At 35.0% G+C, this 18161-nt stretch overlaps 1 protein-coding gene across 2 annotated transcripts in view; it reads left to right on the forward strand.

Moving 5' to 3' along the window:
- The first annotated feature begins 17593 nt into the window (after window positions 1-17593).
- The window catches only part of LOC132295170 (uncharacterized), a 28357-nt gene continuing 27789 nt past the window's right edge, over window positions 17594-18161 (forward strand). For both annotated transcript variants that reach the window (XM_059793319.1, XM_059793318.1), the window contains exon 1: window positions 17594-17789. In XM_059793319.1, the coding sequence (XP_059649302.1) occupies window positions 17748-17789 (42 nt within the window). In that variant the 5' untranslated portion in view covers window positions 17594-17747. The remainder of the gene's footprint in view (window positions 17790-18161) is intronic.

An 18161-nucleotide genomic window follows, 5' to 3' on the forward strand; every position in this document is an offset into this window, starting at 1 on the left:
CAATACACGTGACGCGTGCATAACACACACGAAACAAACAGCTCTGACAGATTGGTACAAAGTGCACCAGGCATACCGAATACATTCTCCATTAAGACCCACGTGAACTTAACATTTCACTTTTATTGTCCATGAGTGTTTGTTTAAATGACCCTATTGAAGTCACATGACAGGTGCATAACAAGTTAAGAGACTAATTACACACATAATTACAGTTCACACGGTAGAGGCAAAAATGTCATGGCTAAATTTGGTGTACATGAAGATGGAAAGTGATGGTGATTGATTTTTGGAGGTGTTTTGGATCTCGCAAGATGATTCAAAAGTCCAATAGGCAAAAAATGAAAAGTGTGCTTAAGCACCCTTGAAGTATTCTGGACCTGCTTCATTATTTTGGGCATAACTTTTTACTTAAAGCTTCAAATTGGGTAAAATAAGCGGCTATAGAAAGAAGACACGACAACTGTCGTTTTTGTGTCTAATAGCAATTTCAAGATTCGGAATCAAAATAAGTCAAAATAGCGTTACAAAACTGCATGTTGGATAGGGTGATCGATCACCCTATTCATGGTGATCGAACACTGTTTAGGGTGATCGATCAAAAACTAATACAAAATAGAATCCAATGTATATACCAAAATAAACCAATCAAATTCATTAAGCAACACAGAATATACCTCATCACTGTTGTATAACATCCAAAATATACAATTCATTGCAGTCGCCAGATAAAAGTAGGACTTGAATTGCTTGACGGCTTGATCACTGGAGATTGAAATCATTGCGACTCTGCAAATAACGTTTCAGTAACTTACAGATGCAATCATGTATATATAGAGAGGTACATACATATAAAAAAGTCCATTCGTAAATAATGAAAAAAAAAAAGAGGTCATATACATTGGCGCAAGGAAGAGAAGGAAAGATGTGATGTTTCCTGCAAAAATATACATCAATGTAAAAATCGTTATATAGTAGAAGCACAAGTGAATCGAACAATTAATCAGACCAGTTGAAAAGTAGCAACTCTATCTAAAAATCATTATCAACAGTTTACCAAATTAAATAATAAATTTGACAGTTAAAATCATATCACAGTTACTATACACAGTAAACATTTGAGTTATTTAATCAAACGTGAAACGATAAGTAAACAGTAGATTACATCATAAATTATACATATCACACTAAGAATTTGAGTAATTGGTTCATTATATAAATATATATATATATACACACACATGGACAAAGAACATTGTAATGGCATCAATCATCAAAATGGTAAAATGACTTTAAAATATTAAAATATCATATTAAAGTACATCGATTCACCATATATTATACACACACATCACTAGAACACCTAGTAGCTTTGAAATGATTCTGTATACTGAGAAAACAGAGTGAGAATCATATATAATTGCAAATAATGGATCCCTTCATTATTAAGTAAATCAATTCACTGTATTAAATAAACGATTTAATATTTAGATATGTACAAATACATGAACACCTCTAGCATTGAAAAGATTATATCTATATATATACACACAGAGATAATAGACCTGTAATTTCTACAATCTCATACGGCGTCATCTTCAGGAAGAAAGAGAAGTCATAAAGAGAGAGAGAGAATGGGAGAATATGCATGTTGTGTGTGTGGATTCTTTCTATAGAGGACCGTAATAACAACCCCGCGTAATGAACTAGAATCTACATTGAAAGTCGAGCTTACTTTTAGTAGCTTCACTACATTATATGACGTAATTTGAAAACGAATACAAAAATAGAATCTAATGTATAAACCAGGATAAACCAATCGACCTCATCAAGCAGCACAAAATATACCCCCATCACTGGCGTACAACAGTCAAAATGTACAATTCATTGCAGTCGCCCGATACAAGTACAACTTGAATTGCTTGGTGGCTTGATCACTAAAGATTGAAATAATTGTGACTCTGCAAATAACGTTTCAATAACTTACAGATGCTGGCATATATATATAGAAGTACATACATATAAAAATGTCATTTCATAAAGAATGAAAAAAATAGAGGTTAAATACATTAGCGCAAGGAAGAGAATGGTTGATGTGACGTTCCCTACAAAAATATACATCAAAGTCAAAATCATTATACAGTAGAAGCACAAGTCATTCGAACAATTAATCAGACCAACTGAAAAGTAACAACTCTTTCTAAAAATCATTATCAATAGTTTACCAAATTAAATAATAGATTTGACAGTTAAAATCATACCACAGTTACTATGCACAGTAAACAATTGACTTATTTAATCAAATGTGAAATGACAATTAAACAGTAAATTGACCTCATAAATTATTCATATCGCACTAAGAATTTTAAGTAATTGACTCATTATATATATATATACACACGCGCGCATAAACAAAGAACATTGAGAGGGTATCAATCATCAGAATGGTGAAATGACATTAAAATACTAAAATATCATATTGAAGTACATCGATTTACCATATATTATACACACACATCACTAAAACACCAACTAGCTTTGAAATGAGAATCATATATAATCGCAAATAATGAATTCATTCATTATTAAGTAAATCAATTCATTGTACTAAACAAACGATTTAATATTTAGATCTGTACAAACACATGAACACCTCTAGAATTGAAATAATTATATATATAACATAGAGAAAATATACGTGTAATTCCTACGATCTCATACGGCTTCATTTTCAGGAGAGAGAAAAGTTAGAAAAGAGAGAAAGAATCGGTGAATATGCATGTTGTGTGTGTGGGTTCTTTCTATAGAGGACCGTAATAATAACCCCACGTAACGAATTAGAATCTACATTGAAAGTTGATCTTACTTCTAGTAGCTTCACTACACTACTATATCACTGAATTTGAAAACTGATAAGTACTGAATATATTCAAGCCCTTCAAAGTGCATATGTTGAGACCGTAAGCGATACTTTTATTTGATTTTATACTGATTTTAGTTTATTTGCTTTTGTAGGTGATTTCCCGAAAAAAGTTGATCAAATCATGATTTTTGAGCATGAAGCAATGTTCCTGAGGATTTTGGAGGCGTTTTGGACCTCTCAGGATGATTCAGAAATCCAATAGGCAAAATATGAAAAGTATGCTTGAGCGCCTTGAAGGATTCTGTATCTGCTTCAGTATTTTAGGCTTAACTTTTTACTTGAAACTCCAAATTGCGCAAACTCAACGACTATAAGAAGAAGACTCGAAGACCGTCATTTTTGTCTCTAATATCAATTTCGAGATTTGGAGTCGAAATAGGTCAAAACAGCGTTACAAAATTACATGTTGGATAGGGTGATCGATTACCCTATTCATGGTGATCGAGCAATATTTAGGGTGATCAATCAAAAACCAATACAAAATGGAATCCAATGTATATACCAGGATAAACCAATCGGCCTCATCAAGTAGCACGGAATATATTGCATCACCGGCGTAAAACAGCCAAAATGCACAATTCATTGCAGTCACCAGATACAAGTACGGCTTGAATTGCTTGATGGCTTGATCGTTGAAGATTGAAATTATCGTGACTCTGTAAATAAGGTTTTAGTAACTTACAGATGCAATCATATCTATACTATTCTAAAAGTGTAAAAATTTTCTTAACATTTTTTAAATTTTTTTTTTTTTATATATAAAATCTTGTTAAAGTTCATCATGATTTTATAAATGATTTATTCTTTAATTAGGAAGGATCACAAAGAGCCTCCCAATGTTCCATTTATTCCTCCTCATTTTAATCATTTTTTCCATTCCAGACATCGCCTTACCTTTCCAGCAACGTTGTGATGACTCTCTCCCTCAAGCTTTGATATCTTACACTCTCTCAAGGTTATTTTCATTTTCAATTTTTTCTGTTTCTTTTCAATTTCTCTATATGTTTATATATATATATATATCTTTTGATTGGTTTTCTTAACATTTTTTTATTTATTTTATATAAAAAATCTTATTAAAGTTCATAATGATTAAAAAATAATTTATTCTTTAATTAGGAAGGATCACAAAGATTCTCCTAACGTTCCATTTTTTCCTCCTCATTTTTTTATTTTTCTCTCTTTCTAAATCCTCGTTTCCAATCCGGACATCACCTCACATTTCCAGCAATGTTGTGATGACTCTCCGTCAAACTTTGATATCTTATACTCTCTCATGGTTATTTTCATTTTCAATTTCTCTATATATTTATTTCCATATATATATATATCTTTTGATGGATTATAATTGTCATTTTTCTCTATCTATATTTTTTATTGTTTGAAGAAAAAGGGTTAGAGTTTGATAAATCTTACATCACTATGTTAGTCTATCTATATAGATAAGAAGTAAGGATCTACGCAGATATTGAGTTTGGTACTTAATTCCTTAAATTTTCGTTGGTTTTTTATTGCTTAAGATGATGATGTTATAGAGACTCAAATTTAATAGACAATTTATTTTCTGGATGTTGGATGTGAAGCAATTTTTGCACATAGTTCTTAATAAACAAATGAGACACCACATATCTTCATTTTCTTTGGTCATGATTATATTGATTTATTATCTTTTTCATAGAAAATTATATTTTAATCTTTAGAATGGTGACTTTTGCAGGCCTACTTTGATGGTCTAGAACATGAATCAACTACATCATGTAGTGCTTGGATTAACCGTTTGTTATATCTTTAAGTATTTGATATATGTTGTAAATTTATAATATATTAATTGTGTTGTTATAATTATGGTCACCCACATGTAGCAGCTTGTGAACAGTTACTTTTAATTACCTCTGGATTTAATGTCTACGATGATAATTTCTGGGTTTACATTTGAATTCCTTATCTAAATGAAATCAATTTAACCTTTTAATCTTGAATTTCCAGGCATTTATGATGATTGTTACATAGATTGAAGTCTTGATCTTCTTGTCGCAAGAAAGGTTAGTGAAATTAATTTTTAGAGTGTAGTTCAGCGGGGTTATAGCTCATATCTCAAGGTATGTATTATACCAAGACTTTTAGATCTTTTTGGCTTTGGGAGGTCTATTTTATGTTGATAGCTTCTTAATTCTCTTGAATCTTATGAATAGATGAGTGCATTAACTTACAATGAAGGTCCTTCATTATAGATTTTTCTTTATTTATTATTATATTTTCCTTGGCAACTTCATCGATGAATAGTATTTGAGAAAATCCAATTTGAAGAGCAGAGAACATCTCGATATATGTGTGTGTGTGTGTGTATAACATTTAATTCACCAAAATTATGTATATACATGTGTTCGTATAGATATAAACATATATGTATGTGCGTGTAAATAGAATTGAATTACCTTAGGGTTGGGATTGGGGATGACGGATTGAAGAACAGAGAACATTTCTGAAACCTTCTCTCTTGACATGTTCCTTGAGTTTACTCTCCATACGAGCGTGATCATCAATTACTTCTTGTCTGGTTTGTATTTTGGAGTTGGAACCCTTATATAATTCTAAAGCTGAATGATTCACATTTCAAAAACGAGAATCGAAAACCTGTATTGACTGTCTTTCTAGGTCATTAGAGCCTTTGAAAATTTCCTAAGATATTAGATAAGATCAATAGAACCTTTGAGAATTTTCTGCAAAACTTTAAAGCGCATTACTCCTTCTGAGAGTTGTCATTCGATAGGGCTGAATAAAGGTTTAAAACCCTTATATATAACAACACTAGGGACGACTTCTCTATAAATTATGATTTTTAAGCATGAAGCAATGTTTTCGAGACTTTTGGAGGTGTTTTGGACCTCTCGAAATGATTCAGAAGTCTATCAAACAAAATATGAAAAATGTGCTTGAGCACCCTTGAAAGATTCTATATCTGCTTCAGTATATTGTGCATAACTTTTTACTCGAAACTCCAAATTGGGCAATCTCGGCGGCTATGGAAAGAAGACTCGAAGAATGTTGTTTTTTGTGTCTAATAGAAATTTTGATATTCAGACTCGAAATAGGTCAAAACAATATTACAAAACTATGTGTTGGATAGGGTGATCGATCATAATCTGTTCAATAAATGTTAAATGTTGCAAATTGTATTTAAATAATTTATCTTGTTTTACTTTTTGACCCACTAACCCACGTTTTAATTAGAATAATTATCACATAATTTTTATAATATCACAGCTGACTAACATGAAGAGTAATATATCTTTAAGTTCAGAATTTGAAAAATATCTTGGTCTTGTGGTATTATTCATGATAATACAAGTAGGCTCATTTAGATTATTGATGGATAATACAATTTTTTGTATAGGTTCTTCTACCTTATTATTTTTATATTTATATGTACACTGAAATTATATATTTTAATGTTGAATAATTTTACCCTTTGGCAAGATTGTTTCCGCGGGAAAGATTATATGAATTATCGTTAACATGCCAAAATATTCATAACTCTATGTCTGCATAATCAAGAAGTATCTAAAATCTTATTTATTAATTTCAAAGGTTGAATGTTTCACATTTCAAAAACGAGGCACGAAAACCTGTATTGGCTGTCTCTCCAGGTCATTAGAACCTTTGAGAATTTTCTAAGACATTGGATAAGATCATTAAAACCTTTGAGAATTTCTTACAAAACATTAGAGCACTTTACCTCTTCTAAGAGTTGTTATTCGATAGGGCTGAATAAATATTTTAAAACCCTTATATATAACAACAGTGGAAACGATTTATCTAAAAATCATGATTTTTAAGCATGAAGCAATATTCCCGAGGCTTTTGGAGGTGTTTTGGACCTCTCGGGATTATTCGGAAGTCCAATAGGCAAAATATGAAAAGTGTGCTTGAGCACCCTTAAAGGATTTTGTACCTGCTTCAGTATTTTGTGCATAACTTTTTACTCGAAACTCCAAATTGGGAAAAGTCAGTAGCTGTGAAAAGACGACTCTAAGACCATCGTTTTTGTGTCTAATAACAATTTCGAGATTCGGTCTCGAAATTAGTCAAAACAGCGTTACAAAACTGTATATTGGACAAGGTGATCGATCACCATATTATATATATATAGCTAACAAATATCACAAATCAATGTTCATTATAAACAATTTATAAAAATCACAAGTTCCTTACATATATATCTATAGTGTGTATGTATATACAGAGTATGGATCATGCACATTATATCAAACTAAATAGCCAAAATAATAATAATAATAAAATAAAAAATGTACCTACCTAAAGCTCCAAAAACACTATGAGCGATTTCTATTGCTGACTTCGGCATAGTTTTGGAGAGAGTTTTTCAACACTAAAAACCTTAAGCGAGACGATAGCGATTAGCTCTTGAGTATGAGTATGTAACTTTATAGAGACAGAGAAAGTGTGTTAGTAATGCGTACTGTGGGAATGCGTGAAAAGGAATGAGCTGTACTATAAAGATTCTAACATTCTGTTAGCTATATATATATATATATATATATTGTCAAAATAATAAAAATTGAGACTATTCCAAAATTACTCATTTTTTACAATTACATTTATCATATAGGGAGTATTTTTCAATTATTCACTCTGTTTTAGTCGTGTCTTATTTTAAATTTAATTTTTAAAATTATTATTTTTTTATTACTATATTTTGATTGGCCTTTCTTGATACTTACCCTTTATACAAATTAACTTTTCCTCTTCTAACTAGTGCATCATCAAGTTTACAATAATATAGTCATACAATCTAAAGACATTTTATTTCATTTTATTATTTATAAGAGTTATATTTAGAATTCTCTTCATAAGTTCATTATTAATCTTTCAATTTTATTTATTTTTAATTATTTCTATCATGCAACGTAGTATCCACATTTTTGTTACATAGATTCATTGTTTTTGTATCTTTTTCACCGCTTAACATTCTGATCCATAAAATATAGTTGGTGTAATAACTGTTTGATATATATATATATATATATATATATATATATATATATATATATATCACTAATGAAATTTTTTTGAAAAACAATGAATCAAATAAGGGTAATGCTAGAGTGGGGCGCTCTCATAAGAGTACCCACGAGCTCTCCATTTGCAGCCGTTGGATGAGGTTTCCTAGAGATTCAAAAAAACCAAACAAACGCCGTTAATTTCAACTCTTCTTCTCTCTGTGAAAAATCACTCTACAACCTGCATAACTCTCTCTGTCAAAAATAACTCTGTAACTTGCACAACTCTCTCTTTTCCTCTGGGTCAATGTTCACAGTTGAAGCTTATTGGTTTTGTCGGAGCTCTTAAGGTCTAGAAGTAGAAGCTCTCTAAAGATTAAGTTCGATTCGGCCCTTCATTGATCATTCTTGCACCTTTACCCATCATTGATCGTTCTTGCACCTTCACCAGATTGTTTTCATAAAGTATTTGGAAACGGTGCCAAGGCAGAAACCGAACACCGCCATTAATGGAGGCGAAGACAGATTTAATGGCATGAAATCGCGTTACAGTCTTTACGGAGTCATCAGGAAGAGGCCTTGGGGTCGTTACACAGGCGAAATCAGATATCAGAGCACCGGTGTAGTATGGGCAAAAAAATACGCGTTTGCTTCGACACGGCAGAAGAGGCGGCGTATGCCTATGACATCGCAACTAGATAATTCGGAGCAGTCAACAACAACGTGCGGGTTTTGATTTCTATGTTACAACGCTCAGTGGGGATGATTAGAGTAGTGACATTGTGCGATAGAGCTACTGGATTGCTCTGTTTAGGCAACGGCGGCCGCAACCACAGACTATTCGGTGGTGAAGTTGCGGTTGTGCGCTGGCGGAACAAAACTAAAACACATCGCTGACGAACTGTTTAGCGGTGAGCAAACGACGGCGATTCAAAGAGCGACGGGACTGACGACAAACAAAGACTACACGGAGAAGAAGGCGGTGATATCATGGTTGTCGAAGAAGTTTGGGTTGTTCAGTTATCTGTTTTAGGACGAGTTGACGACGATGTACTCGGGGAGGACAAAGGAGTTGGAGTTAGAGAAATTGGGGAAAGAGAGTTATGCAGAGTGATTTTTTAGAAAATGAGAGGGGAGAGAGGAGGAGTTGAAACTGATGACGTTTGTTTGGCTTTTTTTGAATCTCTAGGAAAATCTCATCCAACGGCTACAAATGGAGAGCTTACAGGTACTCTTATGAGAACACCCCCGCTCTAGCATTACCCATCAAGTAATTAGATGATTTAATCCTTCAAAATTCATTTTGTCGTTTTGGCTGGTGGGGTGTGGGTCCCATCACCCTTGGTTAGAATAGAAAAACCCTTGTCAGGCTTATAAAGTAATTTATACATATTTAAATTATGTTTATAATTGTTAATTAATTGCCAATTTTTTTTTTCTTTCTTACTATAAAATGGCTCTAGTTTTGCGAAGCATAGACCTATATACATATAGATTTTTTAGTGAAGGTAAATTTGTAATATTATTTTGGGGGGGGGGGGGGGGGAATAAAAATTGTAACATTGCAAAGCTTTTACCTATTTATTTCTATTACAATGTTGGAATGTTCTAGGGGTGTAACTTGGGATGGGTCGGCCCAGCCCAACCCGAGATTTTTCGGCTTGGGCTTCACCAACAAATTGGGTTGGCTTTGGGTTGACACATTTCAACATGGGCCTATTTTCGGGTTGGTCTTAGGTTGGAACATGGTCAACCCGAGCCCAACCCAATTTTTTGTGAGAGGATATATTTCCTCACTACTACCGCCGAAGCCGCCGTCCCCTCTGTTGCTATCGTCGCCTGCACTTCTTCTCCTCTTTCATTGGCTTTAGTTTTCCCTCTGTCTTCTTCCCCATTCCTCATGACCTCATCCCTCAAACTCTAACCCTAACCTTAGATTTTGTTTTCCCTCAAGAACCGTAACCCTAATTTCCTCCCCAAAGAACTCTAACCCTAACATTAGATTTCGTCTTCGCTCAAGAATCGTAACCCTAATTTCCTTCACAAATGACCCTTCTGAAAAACCAAAACTCACCACTAAACCACTGACTCTTTCATAAAAGAAGTCTTTTGTAGTGGTCTCTTTCTCGATATCGCGTCCCAAATCATCAATACTTGAATTGACTGAATGATCGATAACCATTTGAATTCTAAGGTTTTTATTTTTATACTTATCAACTATATATTTTTTTTAAGTATAAAGTGCCTTTGGATATACTTATCATTGCCCAAAATATACTTATCAACTATATATATATATATATATATATATATAATTATTTTCTTAGAGGTTAATTATAACTTAAAAGCATGAGAATTTGTCATATTATTACCTTTCTGATTTTGTGATTAATTTTCTTGATATATATATTACTGCAATTTCAATTCCTTTGGATATATTCAATCTTATAACCACCATGGATTCAATAATCCTCTCTTTGAAAGTTTTCGAAAAAAAAAAAAAAAAACTCAACCAGTGAAACCCGGCCCGACCCTCCCAAAATATTCAGGTCGGTTTATAGCCATAACCCATGTTGGGTACAATTTGGGCTAGCCAATCCAACTCGATTTTGGGTTGAGGTTGGATTGGGATTGGGCTAGGTTGGGACTGCCTAACTTACAGCCCTAATTTTAGCACAAGGTACAAGTAAAAAATAAAAATTGTAACATTGCAAAACTTTTACCTATTTATTTCTATCACAATGTTGGAATGTTCTAGGGGTGTAACTTGGGACAGGTCGGCCCAGCCCAACCCGAGATTTTTCGGCTTGGGCTTCACCAACAAATTGGGTTGGCTTTGGGTTGACACATTTCAACCTGGGCCTATTTTCGGGTTGGTCTTAGGTTGGAACATGGTCAACCCGAGCCCAACCCAATTTTTTGTGAGAGGACATATTTCCCCACTACTACCGCCGAAGCCGCCGTCCCCTTTGTTACTGTCACCGCCTGCACTTCTTCTCCTCTTCCATTGGCTTTAGTTTCCCCTCTGTCTTCTTCCCCATTCCTCATGACCTCATCCCTCAAACTCTAACCCTAACCTTAGATTTTGTCTTCCCTCAAGAACCGTAACCCTAATTTCCTCCCCAAAGAATTCTAACCCTAATATTAGATTTCGTCTTCGCTCAAGAATCGTAACCCTAATTTCCTTCACAAATGACCCTTCTGAAAAACCAAAACTCACCACTAAACCACTGACTCCTTCATAAAAGAAGTCTTTTGTAGTGGTCTCTTTCTCGATATTGCGTCCCAAATCATCAATATTTGAATTGACTGAATGATCGATAACCATTTGAATTCTAAGGTTTTTATTTTTATATTTATCAACTATATATTTTTTTTAAGTATAAAGTGCCTTTGGATATATTTATCAGTGCCCAAAATATACTTATCAACTATATATATATATATATATATATATATATACATATTATTTTCTTGGAGGTTAATTATAACTTAAAGCATGAGAATTTGTCATATTATTACCTTTCTGATTTTGTGATTAATTTTCTAGATATATATATTACTGCAATTTCAATTCCTTTAGATATATTCAATCTTATAACCACCATGAATTCAATAATCCTCTCTTTGAAAGTTTTCGAAAAAAAAAAAAAAAAACTCAACTCGTGAAACCTGGCCCGACCCTCCCAAAATATTCAGGTTAATTTATGGCCATAACCCATGTTGGGTACAATTCGGGCTAGCCAATCTAACTCGATTTTGGTTTGAGGTTGGATTGGGACTGGGCTAGGTTGGGACTGCTTAACTTACAGCCCTAATTTCAGCACAAGGTACAAGTAAATAAATGAGAACTAAGGTAAAAATTAATTTCGTTCTTTTCTCTCTGTCTCTTCTTTATAACCTAAGTACTTATTATTCTCTTTTTTTATCTTCCGGTCAATATTGCCAAAATAGCTATAGTTTAGACTAATGAAAATTTTAAACAAAATTAGCACAAAAAATACCTTAATTCCCAATTCCATAAAGTTAAGTTGGGAGAAGATAAACATACAAATGATAATAGGGTGTGATGTTGTTATCTTTCAAGTGAAAGATGATATTATTTTGGCCTACGTATATACATGCCTAGGCGTATAAAATATAATCATCTGTAAAGTATATGGAATTTTCCTTTAGCTCTGGAAATGAGTGATTACACCCTTACAAACAATGCCCGATCACCAAGGCATTCCATAGGTTCCAACTTACTCCGATCAAAATTTAACTTATAAACATCAAATCTCATCGACCTATATACCCATTTGTCTTTTCTGTTAACCTTCCGTTCTTGAATCATAAAACCTCATAACTAAGGGGCCGTTTGGCTAATATTTTTGCTTCATTTTTTTTGCTTTTGCTAGTGTATTGTAGCGAAGCAAAAGCACGAAACATGTTTGTTAACGTTTGCTGTCATTTGAATAGTACTGAAGCGCTTCCAAAATTAAGGCAAAAATCAGATGCATAAAAATGATGCTTTTGTTTGCTTCCACACTGTAGCGAAGCACTGTTCAAAAAAAAAAAAAATCTAAAATGACATTTTTAACGAGTCATTCAATTTTTTCAAACTTACAACAATTTTTACCAAATATGCATTCATATTTTTGCTTCAAATAATTTTGCAGCAAATTTACATTACCAAACAAGCTTCGAAATAATATTGAATACACTCTAAAGCATAAATATTGCTTCTGTTTTAGGTCGAAGCAAAAACGGTTGCCAAACAATCCCTAACACAAGATCTCACCGAGGATCGCACAAGATAATACGAGAAAGGATCGCTCAAATCCTAAGTTTCAATGTGTTTTGGGCCACTACACATAATTACATGAATGTTTCGTAAGGACATAGCGGAGATGTCAAGACTGTATTAGTGGATTAAAGAAGCAAGGGCTGAAAGTACGAGGGTGACAATAATTTTAAAAACTTAAATTTTATTTTTCTTGATAATATTATCCCTTATCCTTGACAATTATTTCAAGCTTTGAGCAGAAAGTATGAAGGCAATAGTTATAGAACACGGGTGACAATGGTAGATGTTGATGCGAAAATCTTCGCGACTCGGAACGACGACGTTTATTTACAAAACAAAGAAACGTCACCTTGAATGGCACCGGTGGGGTGTCGGTCGAGGACTCTCCGACGATCAAATTAGTACTTGTAATCTTATCACATAATAATTATGTATTTTCTGTTTAGGGGTTATTTCCCGTACCTTCTTTAACGGCTGGGTGCCCTATTTATGGCTGTCGATTGGAATCAAATTGGTTCCCCTGATGTCGATGGTTGAGGTCTCCCTTATCATCCGCTTGTGCGAGATCAGATGAGATCTGTTTGTTGCCAGATTTGTCGGTGATATGATTTAATCCTTTGACTTCCTCAAATTGTGCCAAGGTTATCCTTACCCTGTTGAACCACGTCATATTTCATTATCCTTGATAATGAAATATGATCATTCGTATCCAATGGAAATATCGTCGTTTGAAAGTCGAAGAGTGCTGGCGGCTGGTCAACACTTAGTTGCCTCTATCATTAGGTTAAGGTATGTTAGGTTTATTTTTCCCTATCAGTTGCCCCCCATTCCCAAGCTTGCTCGTCTAGCTTTGGGAATGTGAATTTTATTTTTTTTTTGCCCCCAGCACTGTTCCCTCGGGAATAGTGCCTGCTGGTTACTGTTCACATGAACAGTTTTTTTTTTTTTTTTTTTGCCCTGGGCACTGTTCCCTCGGGAATAGTACTCGCGGGGTTACTGTTCACGTGAATAGTAATTATTTATTTATTATTTATTTTTTTGCCCTGGGTAATATTCCTTTGGGTACTCTTTCCCTTAGGTACTCTTCCCTTGGGTAATGGTCCCTTGGGTATTGTTCCCTTTGGGTACTTTTTCCTTGGGTAATCTTTCCCTTGGGTAATGGTCCCTTGGGTACTGTTCCCTTTTGGTAATCTTTCCCTTGGGTACTTTTCCCTTGGGTAATGTTCCCCTGGGTACTCTTCCCAATAGTGGAATTAATACAGATACCAAATCAAGATTCTGTTTTAGAAGGACATGGATTCAAACCCATGATCAATGACTCTTAGTGATGTAAAACTGGATTTTTCTTTTGAAACTCCAATATACTAGTTGTAAACTTTATGGGTTTCAGTCAGCCCATCCCTTTAGCAAGGGAATAAATTTTACGAGCTTCACTCAGCTCATCCCTTTAGTAAGGGAAGTAGGTTTTACGAACTTCACTTAGCTCGTCCCTTTAGTAAGGGAATTATGTTTTACGAGCTTCACTAAGCTCGTCCCTTTAGTAAGGGAATTAGGTTTTACCAGCTACACTCAGCTTGTCCCTTTAGTAAGGGAATTAATTATCACATAGGTATAACACGTGAGGCAAAGGATCGTTTTTTGACCTGACCTTTGTAAGTTAAGTCCTGATCTCTGATGAGCATACTTTTGTCAGTTAGGTCCTGGTCTTGGTCTCTGATGACCAGACTTGGGGTGACCAGGCACTGATCTTGGATGACCGAGCCTTTGTAGACTTTCGGCAATCAATTCTTAATCTTGGTTGACTAAGCCTTGGTTTTGGATAACCAAGCCTTGATTTATGATAACCAAAGGTTATACCCTTATGATCTAACTTTTGGTGTTGGAACTATTTTCTCTTTCTAGAGTCGTATTTAGATCTGTTTGACCATTGATGTCTCGACCTTTTAATAAGGGAAATAGTCGTTCTTACTCCTTTGGTAAGGGGTTTGTAATATGTTCAAACGTCACCCAACATGCCCTATTGTTAAGGGAAATAGTAATTTCGAGCTTCACTCAGCCCGCCCTTTTAATGAAGGGTTATTTTTTACGAGCTTTACCCAGCTCGCCCCTTTAATAAGGGGATATTTTGCCCAAGCTTTTTATGCTTACCCTTTAATAAGGGAGTCAGAGTTTTTCACTTTCGTGGACTTATCCTTTATGCTTGCCTTGCTTTGTGGCTATGGCGGTAGTGACCCGTCAAATGTGACTAAGCTAGGTTCCTGATAGAAAATACCATCATTGCTTGATGGTTAAAACCTCATGGGACCACCTTGAACATGGTGGACTCATTGATTGTAGAAATTTCACTGGACTTGGAGTCCTTCTTGGTGTGTAGACACTTACAAGGTTATGGTTTCGAAGGATTGGGCACCAGTCTTCGACGACTAGTGCCCCCGAGGGGTTGCTAAAGGAGAGAGACTAGAAACCCGACTAGCTCGATGTACCAAGGTTGGTACGTTAATCTTTTAAACCTTGTCATCATATGTAGATCGACGATTGATATCATGTGATCCACTATTCTGCCCCCCGATAGTGGGATCTTGGGTGATGACCCGTTTTATAGACTTTTATACAGCGGATGGGGTTCCTGGTGCTTCAACAATTTACAGTTGTCTAAAAATATTAGATTATGTTAGAAATAATTACTGAAAATTAACCTGCAATGGATTATCAATCCAAAATTCTGCATAATTTGAAGTCGATAGGCAATTCCTGTAAGGGTAGAGAGGTGACGACTGTCGTTTGGTAGGTGGAGGCTTAGTGTCCAGCGACTGGCTTGATGCCTGGTAGATAGGGGCGTGATACCCAACGATTGACAGATGATGGTCTGGTGGCCAGTATATCGTTGGGTCCAATGATCGCCCTTAACTTAGGAACCTCCTTGGGAATACAGACCTCATTGGCGCGTGGAACCTTGAGGGACATTGGACCTCCTTAGACCTGAAGGCCTCGATACATTCTTGGGTGTAGAAAGCCACCCTGATTGCATGAATGGACGGAGTAATGAGATTCCGTTGCTAGAGACATCCTCAGTGGTAGAGGCTTTACTAGTAGGTAGAGACCCCCTTGTTGGTAGTGATCTTCTTGATGGGTGGAGACCTACTCATTTATGTAAGCGCAGAAGGACAAGGCCTAAGTCTTCAACGTTCAAGCCTTGGTAATTGGCTTCTACCGGATATGAGATAGAGTTTGGTCTTAGATGACCAAACCTCAGTAGTGAGGGGACCAAGCATCGCTAGATGGAAAACACCACATTGGACTGCCTAGGTCAACGGGCCAAATTTTGATTATTGTCATTGTACATTGGGTGGCATCATGCAACCCACCGTTTTGCCCCCAATATGATGGACGGGTAATCATGATGTAGAGACATGTCCTTATATAAAAACATGGAAACTCGTTGTCAACTGATGACTTTGGGTTGGTTTCCATTATCGGAAACTTTCATCTTGCCGTTCAAGCCAAGTCGTGTCAGGATTATTATTTCTTCAGAGAGCTAATTGTTCCCACAGACGGCGCCAGCTGTTGATGCGAAAATCCTCACGTCTCGGAACGACGATGTTTACCTGCAAAACAAAGAAACGTCGCACCGGTGGAGTGCCGGCCAAGGACCCTCCAACGATCAAGTTAGTACTTGTAATTGTATCACATAATAATTATGTATTTTCTGTTTAGGGATTTTTTCCCGTACCTTCTTTAACAGCTGGGTGCCCTATTTATGGTTGTCGATTGGAATCAAATTGGTTCCCCTGATGTCAATGGTTGAGGTCTCCCTTATCACCTGCTTGTGCGAGATCAGAGGAGATCTTTTTGTTGGCAGATTTGTCAGTGATATGATTTAATCATTTGACTTCCTCAAATTGTGCCAAGGTTATCCTTACCCTGTTGAACCACGCCATATTTCATTATCCTTAACAATGAAATATGATCATTCTTATCTAATGGAAATATTGTCGTTCGAAAGTCGAAGAGTGCTGGTGGCTGGTCAACACTTAGTTGCCTCTATCATTAGGTCAAGGTAGGTTAGGTTTATTTTTCCCTATCAATAGAGGTGGAAGGTGATAGTCAGTAACGAACCCAGAAAAGTTTGTGAGGGGGGCGCTCTTTTAATTTATGGGGGCAAATTTATATAATGGGTCTATTTTTGTAGTTTCAATGGAGTTTTCTTCATAGATTTTTAAAAATTTAAAGTATAAAATATAAAATAAAAAAATGGGTGAATTGTAATATTATTGGGAGCATCTTCAAAAATTCTCAAAAATTTGAAGTATAAAATGCAAAAAAAAAAAAATCCAATGGGGGCGAATTATAATTTTAATAGGGGCATCTTCATAAATTCTAAAAAATTTGAGGTATAAAATGAAAATAAAAAATTTAGTGGGGGTATCCGCCCCCACTGGTCCTATGCTAGGTCCGTGCCTGGTGATTGTGGTGGTGGTGGAGGAACGAAGGACAAAAAGAGAATATATAATAATGTTGTCAATTTATGAAAAATACTTTGACAAATTAGTAAAATAGCATATTTACCTTTCTTTTTTAAAAAAATATTTAGCTTCCTAAAGAAGGTTTAAAAGCGACATTTTGTTATTTCTGTAAAATGGAATATGAGTAACCAAATATCAAATTTTTTATACAAAAAAAAATACTTTTAAAGCTTGGAAGGACTTTTAAAGGTTTCCTTCAGAAGCTCCCCAAAACGGCCACTAAATAATTCCCAATTTCATTTTCTAGGTAAATGTAAAACTTTTCTCCTAACTCAGAAGACTTTTTGTAATTAACTATTTTTTACTTCCAACGAGCCCTAAGGTTTTATTTTCCCAATTTTACCTTATACATTTTAACCACACCCTGTTTGCGAATTCAGAAAACCCTAAAGTGGTTTTGGCGCGAAGATTCCCTCCCTTAATGAAGGCACAACCAACATTCTGGTGCTTGAGCTTGAGGTTTATGCTTGGAACGGTCTCTACTTCCTTCAATGGGGACCCTATTAGGGTTTCGTCATCCTCAGTTCTCAGAGGTAAGTAAATTCTCTCTCCATCTTTCACAATCGTCATAACAACAATCTTAATCACACAAATTAAAACGGAAAAAAAATCTCTCTCTTCATACCTTACTCATTAAAAATAAATACCCAATTTCTTAAATTTATTTTGAAACCCAATGGATAGTTCAATTTTGTTCTTATATATATATACACACGCACACATTCGGGGCAATTTAAATTTTATGTAATCCAAACACGCTCTTAGTATTTCTTTGGACTTGTTTAGAGAACTGGATAGCTACTACGGATAATAAAACAGTTTCTATTTTTGTAGTAAACGGAAGTGAGAAAAACTGCATTACTGTAGTATATAATATGTGATTTCTATTTTCAAGATTACTGGGA

The sequence above is a fragment of the Cornus florida genome, unplaced genomic scaffold (genome assembly GCF_030987335.1).
Source record: "Cornus florida cultivar Cherokee Brave unplaced genomic scaffold, ASM3098733v1 CherokeeBrave_3.0.0_Hap2_Chr02, whole genome shotgun sequence".
Lineage (NCBI taxonomy): Eukaryota > Viridiplantae > Streptophyta > Magnoliopsida > Cornales > Cornaceae > Cornus > Cornus florida.